This window comes from Callithrix jacchus, chromosome X (assembly GCF_049354715.1).
Source record: "Callithrix jacchus isolate 240 chromosome X, calJac240_pri, whole genome shotgun sequence".
NCBI classification, from domain to species: Eukaryota; Metazoa; Chordata; class Mammalia; order Primates; family Cebidae; genus Callithrix; species Callithrix jacchus.
Window position 1 is genome coordinate 19,538,744 of NC_133524.1, and position 12,411 is coordinate 19,551,154.

A 12,411-nucleotide genomic window follows, 5' to 3' on the forward strand; every position below is an offset into this window, starting at 1 on the left:
ATTTTATATGTTTAGTAGTGATAGGGTTTCACCATGTTGTCCAGGCTGGTCTCGAACTCTGAACCTCAAATGATCTACCTGCCTAGGCCTCCCAAAGTGCTGGGTTTACAGGTGTGAGCCATCATACCCAGCCAAGGCAGGTGTTCTTAAAGTCCCCCAGGTGATTCCAATGTGCAGCCAAGTGTGAGAACCTGGCATAAATAATCAACAGCTCAGACATCACCCAAGGATTTCCAGAATGACATCATATCCGAGGATCCCTGATATTCCAGGACAAGGCATGAAGAATCTGAAGACGGTCCCTACTGGCTGATTGAACTCACAGAATATCAGACTGTGAAGGAATCTTACCAGGCAGTCAATCAATTGAGCCCCGTCCTCATAAGGAGGAGGGGAAACACATTCTTCAAGGGTAATCCTCGCCAAGGTACTGCCACCTCACTGAAGTCTATGCAGAAGTTCATAGTAGTCTATGCTGTATTAGAACCCACTGGGTTCAGATGAGAATAATACTGCTGATGTGAGCTGAGGGGGAGGCCCATTTTCTGAAATATCTAGGCTTTAGACTAGAGTCACAAATCACAACCAATCAGACAACCACAGTTTACTGAGTACTTACTATGTGCTAGACAATATGGAAGCTAGGAAGAGAGAAAAGATGTCACTGTCACCCTCAAGGACCTGAATGATGTCTCTACATACCTGAAAAGAGAAAACCTAGAGGAGGATCAGAGTTCAAGAGGCGATGACGGCCTCCCACAATTCCTAGTGGAATGTCCTGCCATACCATTCTGTGTTCAATATGTATTCACTGTACAGCAAGTTTAAAATTTATAGATACAATTTAGATGTAGAAACAATAGCACCAAAAACACACACAAAAATTCCTGAGCTGCCTTTGATATCCAGGGTGCCTCCTTTCCAGAGCCTCCACTCCAGAAATATAGCAAAGAGATCCTTAAGTCTCATGATTGAAGGTAGCTTTGTCTCCTTTGCTCTATGGTCTCTACTTAACCCAATGACTTGCAAACAAATGCACCATCTTTGTTCGTCCTCCTCTTCCTTCTGGTAGTCAAGATGGCACCTGGGCTGAGAATGGCATGCTAGTGCCTTTCTTGCAGTAGGGAGAAGGGGCAAGGGTCTGTGAGCTCACCCAGGGCTGAGCCCTGAGTTCTCAGTGGCCTGTCCAGGGAGCTCCCTCATCTAGGACTCCTGGGTGTCCAACTGGTGTCCACTGCTGAAGGCTGCATCCAGTGGACCCCATGGTCTATCCTTCAGAATCCCATCCGGACCTGCGGGTCCTTCTCTTGCTGATCCAGCTCCCTTGAGCTCTCAGCACCGAGTGTCTGTCTGACCCCTGGCCTAGGCTATCCACGCCATAGTCTTTGCAGCCCTGTCCCCACCCCTGGCTCTCATCAAAGCTACCCACTAGGAAGTTGAGGGTACTTTAGAGTCCCTACTCTGCCACATGAGAGCTGAGAGAGACTTGGAGGGGTCATCGTCTCCAGGGGAAACAGTTTTGCCATTTCATCTCTGCAGCTGCCCTGGGCTGACACACAGGCCCCGTGAGGAGTTGTTACCCAAAGTCCCAAGTGGAAAGTAGGACCCAGTACCCTCTGCTGTCAGTTTCCCCTGCAACCTATGTACGACAGACTCTCCATCACTCTCCATCATGACTTCCGCCTGCTAGGGAAAGAGCCAGCGTCCAACAGACATGGCCTCATGCGTGGGTGCGGGGAGGAAGGCTTGGCAGGGTCGGGAGGAAGGCTTGGCAGGGTCAGGAGGAGCTGCGATTGCCATGGTAAGCATTTATAAGTAACCTCGTTTGTACAAACAGGGGTTTGAGAGAGAATGAGGAGACCAGCACAGGGTCTGGTGTTGGAGGACAAAGTGAAACAGGACAGGTGTCCTGCCTTTCAGGAGCACGCAGTCCACTTCCTGCCGCTCTACCAACTTCCTTTCAGGGACGGCTAAGGACTCAGCTGGACACAGCATGAGCGGATAGGAGGGAATCAGACAGCCAGGCCTCAGAGAGGGGAATTATAGAGGGACTCATCGCTGGAAATGCCTGCAGCACAGAAACATCTAGACCCAGCCCAGAGAGAAAGTTGGGGATTGTAGCTCATGAGATCACCAAACTGGCTCAGATGTGTAATTGTTTCCAAATGAGGAAGACAACTCTGCAAGAATGAAATTATAACCATCTTCCACTATTATGTCATCTGCCCCTCTGAAAAATAGAATTGTTGTACATAAAAGAAGACTTCCTTCAAAGATTTAAAAAAGGGGGGGCATTGGTACCACCCAGGAGAGCTGGAGGCTGGAGGTGAGTCTAGCGACCTGCCAAAGCCCATTCCTGTTTCTCGTAGACCAAGAATAAGCCCCTCAAATGTCACCACATCACACAACTGAAAGTGTTAAGGTCTACGGGCTCTCTCTGTTGGCCAGTGGCCTAACGAGAGTGTCATCCTACCTCTCCCTGCCATCAAGAGCTACTGAGTCACCTCTCAGGCTTCCAGGGTGAAGCTACTGTTTACAGTCCAGATCTCCCAGAGCCCGGGGCGGGGGGAGCAGCTGCTCTCTAATAGCTCACCCTGGCTCCCTCTCCACTCCCCAGGCCCAGTGCCTCAGTGACACATTCATCCAGTCCTCAGACACTTACTGAGCGCACCCCAGGTAGCCTGGTGTCCTGTGAGCGGTACAGGCTACAGATTCCGATGGGGAATCTTCCTAGCTGTGTGACCTCTGGGCAAATGCCTTCATTTATTTGACAGTTTCTTCACCTGTAAACCGGGATGAAAACTACTCACTGGAAAGAGGTTTTGTAAGGATTAAATGAGATCATGTGTGTAAAGCACATGGAAGAGCGGCCGGCTTAGGCTCTTGGTGCCCATCAGCTTCCCTCTGGTGAGTTCGCCACCCGCCTCGCCAACCCTTCATCTGGCACTGACTGCACACTGCAAGGACTCACAGTGCAAAGGAAGCCTGTAATGAGTGCGACACAAACAGGTATGGACGGATAAAGAGAAGCAGGCACTGGGGAGGGGGGTTAATTCTTCTGAGGTCAGGGTAGGTTTTCCAGAGGTAGTAAGATTTGGCCTCAACTTTGGAAGGGGAGTTTCCCAAAGGGGAGGGTCCTGGGAAGCAGAGCAGGGGAATATGCAAATGAGAAAGATCTGGAAATGGGCACATTCATGAGCAGGTGAGTACTATGGGCACATTCATGAGCAGGTGAGTATTACGGGGAGTATGATGGGCGCGTTCACGAGCAGGTGAGTATTACGGGGAGTATGATGGGCGCGTTCACGAGCAGGTGAGTATTACGGGGAGTATGATGGGCGCGTTCACGAGCAGGTGAGTATTATGGGGAGTATGATGGGCGCGTTCATGAGCAGGTGAGTATTATGGGGAGTATGATGGGCACATTCATGAGCAGGTGAGCAACTAGGGAACTCTGGAAGACGATGTAGAACACCCCTGACAGAACACATCTGAGTGTAGTTCCCACCAAGGGACAAGGAAGCTGGCATATTTAAACAGCAACTCCCATCACTCACTGTTTGGGGGTGTTGTCTCCCTGGGACTTCTTGTAGGCCAAGCACATTCCCATGGGCATAGATCATTCTCAGAGAGACATGAAAGCTGTCAGCATCCACAGGAACTGTCTGCAGGTGACCCCTGGGGTGGGCCAAGGGGATATGGGCAGGACACCAATAGCATCTGTTACCAGTGGCTTAGCATGGAGCTAGACTAATCCACAATCTGGCCGCCAGCCTTATGTGAGCGCCCTATAGCACTGACTCACACTTTAAGACTCAGTTATAGTTTGTAGTGTTCTCATGCGTCACAGTCACGGCCCTCCAGCTGCAGTGTAAATTCCCTGGAGTCAGAGACGAGGTTCTCAGCAGCCAGTACTGCTGGGTGCAGATCAGGCCATCATTACCGCACAATTAATAACCCAATGGAGAAGTGGCAGGTCAGTCCCCTTGGCTTCAAAGACCAGGCCCGAGCCATCTGGAACTAAAAGAACCCCTGCCCCAGTCCAAAGCTATCAGTGGACATGGTGCCTATGAGGCACATGGGTGATCCAGAATGACATTCAGTGATTCTCACAATTACGAATTCCATCTTTTAATCTACAGATTCGCAACTACCAAGCAACTGAGCCTAGCATAGCAGAGAAGTTAAGAATGCCAAAAGGCCCCATCGTACAAGCTTTGGAGCCAGATGGCCTGAGTTTGAATTGTAACTCTGCAACCTCTTAATTATTTGACTTAGGGCAGGTTGTTTACCTCCTCTGTGCTTCAGTTTCCTCACCTGTAAAATGAGTTCATAATAGTGCCTTTTTCAAGGGGTTATAAAGTGAGCTGTAAATGAGGTAGCCATTTGTAAGGGCTTAGAACAGTGGCTGGCACGTGGGAAGTGCTAGCAAAGTGATTACTCAGTAACATGAGCAGGGCGTGGGGACTCACACCTATAATCCCAGAACTTTGGGAAGTGAGGTGGGAGCATGGCTTGAGCCCAGGAATTCGAGACCACCCTGGGCAATATAGTGAGACCCCATCTCTACAAAAAATTTTAAAAATTAGCTGGGCATGGTGGCACGCGCCTGCAGTCGCAGCTACTCTGGAGATTGAGATGGAAGGATCACTTGAGCCTGGGAGGTTGAGGCTACAGTGAGCTGAGATCGTGCACTCCAGTCTGGATGACAGAATAAGATCCTGTCTCCAAAAAAAAAAAAAAAGAAAGAAAGGAAAAGAAAAACTAAAATAAATAAATAACCGGAATAAATACTCTTACTGGGCGTTCTGAGAGACAGCTGACACCAGTCAGCGTCTGGCCACTGCTTTAAGAAATGAATTCATCAGAGATCTGGAGCAAGAAATACATTCAGCTGTCTTCAGCCATCACTCAGCTTTTCTTAGGTTTCAGAGCCAAACACTTTCCTATTTACCTGCCTCTGTTGTTGGCATTTTAAAACATAATTTTTGAAAAAAGACATATTTCTAACAGCTTTCACTTGGATGTGTTTTTTCCCTTGTGCTCCACTTTCTTGCCTCATCTACCCCTGTGGTGGAAAAAACACCGAAACGTGAGACCGAAGATCTAGCATCTAGTGTAGGCTCTGCCACTTCCTAACCAATAACCTCCCTGGGGACATTTACTCATCAGTAAAGTGGGGACACAGTAAGGTTTCAGATCCCTAAGGAGATGATGTGTGTGAGAATAGTTTAGATTATTTTATTTTTTGTTTGAGACAGTCTCGCTCTGTCACTCAGAGTTTGACATATATATATATGTCAGGAAGAGATTTCTTTCCCCATTTCTGTCTTCCACCAGTTGTGTAGTAGTGGTTCCCAAAGTGTAGTCCCTAGACTATATCATCAGTATCACCTCAGAGCTTGTTAGAGCTGTCAATTCCTCGGTCCCACCCCAGACCTACTGAAGCACAATTCTGGGGACTGGGCCCTGTGACCAGCACCTCCATAAGCCCTCCAGGGGATTCTGATGCATGCTCAAGTTTGAGAACTTGGGTTTGTGGTTACAAGCACAAAATCTATAAGCTGGCTACCGGGTTCAAAACCCAGCTCTGCCGCTTTTTAAAGGCTAACAGCCTCAGCTTCCTGATCTGGAAAATGGGGATACAATTAGCAACTCCCCTTCAGAGAACAGATTTAGAAGATGAAGGGAGTGGACGTGTCTTAAGCATGTAGGAACCTGGCATGTTCTAAGTCTTCAGAATACATTTAGTCCTTATCATTTCTTTTCTTTTTGAGATGGAATCTCACTCTGTGGCTCAGGTTGGAGAGCAATGGCACAATCTCGGCTCACTACAACCTCCGCCTTCCAGGTTCAAGAAATTCCCCTGCCTGAGCCTCCCGAGTAGCTGGGATTACAGGCGCATGCCATCATGCCCAGCTATTTTTTTTGCATTTTTAGTAGAGACAGGGTTTCACCGTATTGGCCAGGCTGGTCTTGTATTCCTGACCTCAGGTGGTCCACCCACCTCAGCCTCCCAAAGTGCTGGGATTACAGGCATGAGCCATCACTTCTTTTCTTAAAGAATGGTGGCTTCTTGACAACATACCCCAGTACCCACTTGTTAAAGGATTGCCAATTGTGTTTAAGCTAGTTGGGACGTTTTCCACTTAGTCTGTGTATTTGTGTGTGTATTTTACTTGTCTGTATGTTTTGTTGTTTGCTGCCAGTAGATTTTTATCTTATGCAATAAAGATGCCTTGGTCCTGCCACCCACTTCTGAGTAAGAAAGGTATTTCTCTATGTGTCCTTGATGTCTTCTGAAGTAACAATCACGTCCTACGCTCATTCCTAATGAGGATTCTTTTTGTTGTTGCTCTGTTTTTGTTTTGTTTTTAAGATAGGGTTGCACTCTGCCACCCAGGCTGGACTGCAGGTACGATCACTGCTCACTGCAACCTCCGCCTCCTGGACTCAAGTGATCCTCCCACCTCAGCCTGGGTAGCTGAGAATACAGCCAACCGCCACCACGCCTGGCTGATTTTTTATGTCATTTCACTTTTGTAGAGATGGGGTCTCACTATGTTGCTCAGGCTTGTCTTAAATTCTTGGGTTCAAGTAATCCACCCTCCTCAGCCTCCAAAGTGCTGGGATACAGGCATGAACCTTCTAAGAAGGATTCTTTACACTTGCTTTTGGCAGCTGTACCCACAGAAACTGCAGGCACTGTATTGCTGCCCTTTCATCTGCCTTCCTCAGGTACCTTTTTTCTTATCCCATGAGCTTCTAAAGATCCCCTTTCTGAATATACCAGGCTGCTTATTTGGCTGATTCTCTGCCGCCTTTAAATTTCCATATGGTTGCGCCTTCAAGTAGATATATTTAGAAACAAGTAAACACCAGAAATAAACCCTCATCTATATGGTCAAGTTGAGGGAGGAAAACAGGGCCTGGAGGCAGGAAACATAAGGCCATTCACACTTCAGCTATGACAGGAAATATCCTCTCCACAGGGTATACACCGAGTAAATGACTTTGTAACTTTAATTCATCCTCTTCATGTACATAGGGCATACCCCAAGTAACCAATGGAAACCCCCACAAATTCTGTAACAGGGCCTTTGAGCCCCTATGCTCAGGCCTGCTCCCACACTGAGGAGTGTACTTTCATTTTCAATAAATCTCTTCCTTCCTTGCTTTGTTTGTACATTCTGTCCGATACTTTGTTCAAGATGCCAAGAACCTAGACACCCTCCACCAGTAACAGTGATTTTTGACAAAGATACCAAGACCATTCAATGGCAACAGGGCAGTCCTTTCAATAAACACTGCTGGAAAACGATATCTGCATGCATGAGAGTGGAGCTGGACCCTTACCTTACACCATATACAAAAATGAACTCGAAATTGATCAAAGGACCTAAACATAAGAGCTAAAACTATAAAATTCTTGTAAGAAAACATAAGAGAAAGCCTTCCTGATATTGGATTTGGCAGTGATTTCTTTGATATAACACCAAAGCATAGACAACAAAAGTAAAAAGTAAATTAGACTACATTAAAATTAAAAGAATTTATGCATGAACTGACACTATTAAATAGAGAGTGGAAAAACACCCCACAGAATGGGAGAAAATATTTCCAAATTATATATCCGACAAGGGATTAATATCCAGAATACACAAAGAACTCCAAAACTCAACACCAACAAAAACAACCCAATTCAAAACTGAGCAAAGGACTTGAATAGACACTTCTCCAAAGAAGACATATGCGTGGCCAGTAAGCACATGAAAAGATGCTCAACGTCACTCATCATTAAGGAAATACACATCAAAACCACAATAAGATACCAACTCACACCCACTGCCAAAACAACAGGAAAATACAAGCATTGTCAAGAATGGGAGGAACTGGAATTCTGGTGCCTTGCTTGTAGGAATGTAAAGTGATACAGCCACTGTGGAAAACAGTTTAGCAGTTTCTCAAGATGTTAAACACAGAGTTACATGATCCAGCAATTCCCTCCGAGGTATATACCCCAAAGAAATGAAAGCAGGGACTCACACAGTGATTTGTACACCCATGTTCATAGCAGCATTATTCACAACAGCCAAAAGGGGGAAATGACCCAAATGTCCATTGATGGATTAATGAATAGACAAAATGGGTTCAATGCATACAGCAAAACATTAGCCTTTAAAAAGAATAAAATTCTGGCCAGGTGTGGTGGCTCACGCCTGTAATCCCAGCACTTTGGGAGGCCAAGGAGGGTGGATCATGAGGTCAGGAGTTCGAGACCAGCCTGACCAACATGGTAAAACCCCACCTCTACTAAAAATACAAAAATTAGCCAGATGTGGTGGCACGCATCTGTAATCGCAGCTACTCAGGAGGCTGAGGCAGGAGAACTGCTTGAACCCGGGAGGTGGAGGTTGTGGTGAGCCGAGATCACACCACTGCACTCCAGCCTGGGTGACAAAGGGAGACTCTATCTCAAAAAAAAAAAAAAAAAAAGAAGAATGAAATTCTGATACATGCTGCAACTTGAGTGAACCTTGAAAACATCCTAAGTGAATTAAGCTGGGCACAAAAAGACAAATATTATGTGATTCCACTTATCTGAGGCACCTGCAATAGGCAAGCTCCTAAGAAAGGAACAGAGGTCACCAGGAACACGTACAGGAAGGAAGTGGGGAGTTACTGTTTGATAGATATGGAGTTTCTATTTGGGATGATGAAAACATTCTGGAAATGAATAGCAGCGACAGTTACACAAAATTGTGAATGTACTTAATGCCAATGAACTGTGTACTTAAAAATGGTTAAAATAATAAATATTATGTTATTTTACCATAGTAAAAAAATCCTAAATAACAAAAAAATACACACATATAAGCAGATAAACAGAAAAAAAATGAAGATAAACAGACATGTTACCTTCTAGGGATGTTACCAGAACGACATGAAGACAAAGGATGACAAGGAATATCCTGAATGTCAGTAAAACTTCTTCAGTTCTGCCAACACAGCCACACTGCCTGCCAGAGAAAGCCATCCTGGAATAAAGTAAGGAGAAGACAGATCATCACAGCTGCCATAATCACAGCACAGCAATACCTCAAAGGTTAGACAACAAGCCAACCTGTGATCCTGTACACTTCACATTACTATGGTTCCAGAGACTCAGAAATGCCAGGTGGGCACTGGTGACAACAAGCAAATCCCATGTTTATTATGGGAGGGTCACCTCCCACACTTACTTACACCTCCCATACTACTCAGAAGCAAGGCAGTCCATGTGGATTTATGGAAAACATCAACACATGCAAAATAACAAGAAATTAAAAACACAAAATGTTACAATACATCATTATTACCACTACACAGAATCTTTTCTTTTCTTTTTTGAGTTCTTTTTTTCTTTTTTTTCCTCTTGTTCCCCGGGCTAGAGTGCAATGGTGTGATCTCGGCTCACTGCAGCCTCCGCCTCCCAGGTTCAAGAGATTCTCCTGCCTCAGCCTGTCAAGTAGCTGGGATTACAGGCTGGTGTCACCATGCCCAGCTAATTTTGTATTTTCAATAGAGATGGGGTTTCTCCATCTTGGTCATGCTGGCCTTGAACTCCCGACCTCAGGTGATCTGCTCGCCTCAGCCTCCCAAAGTGCTGGGATTACAGGTGTGAGCCACTGCACCTGGCCAATAGAATCTTTTAAATAATCTATCCTTCTTTATGTTATTTTTCCTCAAAACAAAACTTTTTAAAGAGATGGGGTCTCGCTATGTTGCCCAGGCTGGAGTGCAATGGCTGTTCACAGGTAAAATCATACTGTGCCGTGGCTTTAAGCAATATTCCTGCCTCAGGCAGCGCCACTGCCCAGCTTCTATTTATGTTTTTTTTTTTTGGAGACAGAGTTTCACTCTTGTACGTTTTATACTATAAAAGCGTAAGTGATATGGACAGGAGGCAGGAAAATATTGGGTAGAAGAGGGTGGTCCCCGACAAGGGCTACATCCTCAAGCCTGGACCCGCAGTCCAAAGTGAGAACATGCATTCCTGTTTCCCTGCCCAAATGTTGCCTTTTCCAAAACTACCCCAGCCTGCCCTGTGCCCCAATCCTGTACCCATAAAAACCCCAGGCCCCACCAGCAGAGTGGCAGAGAGGGGAGAAGAGAAGCAGCAACAGGTAAATACATAGGATGTGAATTTTTAGTAGTTTAGTGGTTTAGTTTGTAGTAGTTTATATCAGAATTGAATTTAAAAGCCTCATTTACCATTCATTCATCTATTTATTCAACAAATATTTATTGAGGGCCAATATGTACCAGGTGAGACATGAGGGCTGAATAGGAGTAAACTAGATGAAACGCACGTGTTAGAGGTGGGGCAGGGGCTAGGCGAGAGTTCAGCACACAGAATCAAAATGCTAAGACTGCCTGATCCTCTCATGTCTGGGAGTTGGCCTACATTACCCCCTGACAGGCAGTCAGCATTAGGAGTGAGGGCTGCTCTGGGGTGCTGAGAAAGGAACCACTCATGGGCACAGGCACCAGCAAGGGGGTGGTGACAGCCAACTAGGCAGGCTCCCTCTACACAGCCAGAGGGAAGTGGCTGGGACAAAACAGGCTGTGCGTCCTTAGCTAGCAGAGCTCTCGGCCAAGGGCACTCATGAATCCAGCCACCACTTGCAGCCTCTGCAAGCCCAAGATAGAGTGTGAATTCACAGTGGTGAAGACTTAAGAGCATGAGTTCAAAGGTCCCAGCTTGGCCACATAATATCTGAGTGACTATGGACAAGTTATTTCCAATGGTCATGTTTCCCCATCTAGCAAATCGAGATAGCAGCACCCACCTGATGGTGAATGCACTGGAAATGTTAGCTGCACTCATTGATTCATTCATTGCTTCATTCATTCAACAAATATCTATTTTGCACCTAGTATGTGCAGGATCAGGCAGTGCTGGGATTAAGGGGTGGAGGGCATGGAAAGAAGGGGGATATATAAGCCACAATTTCTGTCTCAAGGTAAAGCTGGCAATCTTTGAGAATTCTCTAATCGAATACTCATAACCAGCACTAGGAGAGTGTCTTCCCTGGACCTGACATGATGATGTTTTAGACCAGGAGGTGAATATTTCTCCTTCAGAAGAGGGCTTGCATGCCTTTAGTCAATAAATTGTATTATGTAATAATGCTATAATATGTTAATCCATCATAAAAAGCCTCTAATTTGTTCCTCCCCTTTTAACCTCTCTCTGGGCATAATGGCATGTTATTGATCTTCCCAAATGAGTCACTCAAATGGGGATGTTAACACAGTGGTGCGAAGATGCATCGATGCCTCTCTGGAGGAAAGGTCTGAGTGTCTGCTACAGCTACACACAACAATCTGAATGCATCTCAGAAATACAATGTTGGCCAAGGAAACCAGACAGAAAAGAGTGCTTATTGTACATAATTCCATTCATGAGAAACCAAAGCAGAAGAAACCAGTTGATACGGGGAGAAGTCAGGAGAAGGGTGATCCTTGGAAGGGAAGGAGTTTTAATAATATTGGACGTAGGCACAAGGGAGGCTTCTGAGCTACGGGGAATAGTCTGTCGGTTACATGGATATGTTCAGTTCATGAAATTCACTGAGTTGTACACTTACATGTATGCCATAAGTTTTAATAAAATGTTCAGAAATTAAAATATTTTTTAAGTTTTTTGAACTCTGTCCCCCCTCCAAAAGCACCACATTTTTTTTTTTTTTGAGACAGAGTTTTGCTCTTGTTGCCTAGGCTGGAGGCTGGAGTGCAGTGGCACGATCTCGGCTCACCACAAACTCTGCCTCCCGGGTTGAAGCGATTCTCTTGCCTCAGCCTCCCAGGTAGCTGGAATCACAGGCATGCATCACCACGCCCAGCTAATTTTGTATTTTTAGTAGAGACAGGGTTTCTCTAAGTTGGTCAGGCTGATCTTGAACTCCTGACCGCAGGTGATCTGCCCACCTTGGCCTTCCAAGGTACTGGGATTACAGGCATGAGCCACCATGCCTGGCCAACAAAGGCATTATTGAGTGAACTACAGCACCACAGAAAATACTCTCCTCTACAAATGCCTTAGGCTTGACTCTACCTGAAACTGGTGGAGTTGCTTAGATTTAATTCACAAGTATTTAAGTGTAGCTTGGGGAGAGAGTATCAGAGTGGTTTATTTCTATAAAGGAACTCAGATATCACCTATAATGAACCTTCATTCTACAAATAAAGAGGCCCATCACTGCAAGCTTGTCCAACCCACGGCCCCTGGGTCACATGTGGCCCAAGATGGTTTTGAATGTGGCCCAACACAAATTCGTTTCTTAAAACATTATGAGATTTCTTGGCAATTTTTTTTTAGCTCATCAGCTATCATTAGTGTTAGTGTATTTTATGTGTGGCCCACAA

At 45.6% G+C, this 12,411-nt stretch overlaps 1 protein-coding gene across 40 annotated transcripts in view; it reads right to left on the reverse strand.

Annotated features, from left to right (window-relative positions):
• Positions 1-12,411, reverse strand: part of ADGRG2 (adhesion G protein-coupled receptor G2) — a 131,551-nt gene that overhangs the window by 70,729 nt on the left and 48,411 nt on the right. For all 40 annotated transcript variants that reach the window (XM_035288468.3, XM_017968726.4, XM_035288466.3 and 37 more), the window contains one exon: positions 8,920-9,038. In XM_035288468.3, coding sequence (XP_035144359.1) covers positions 8,920-9,037 — 118 coding nt within the window. In that variant the 5' untranslated portion in view covers position 9,038. The remainder of the gene's footprint in view (positions 1-8,919; positions 9,039-12,411) is intronic.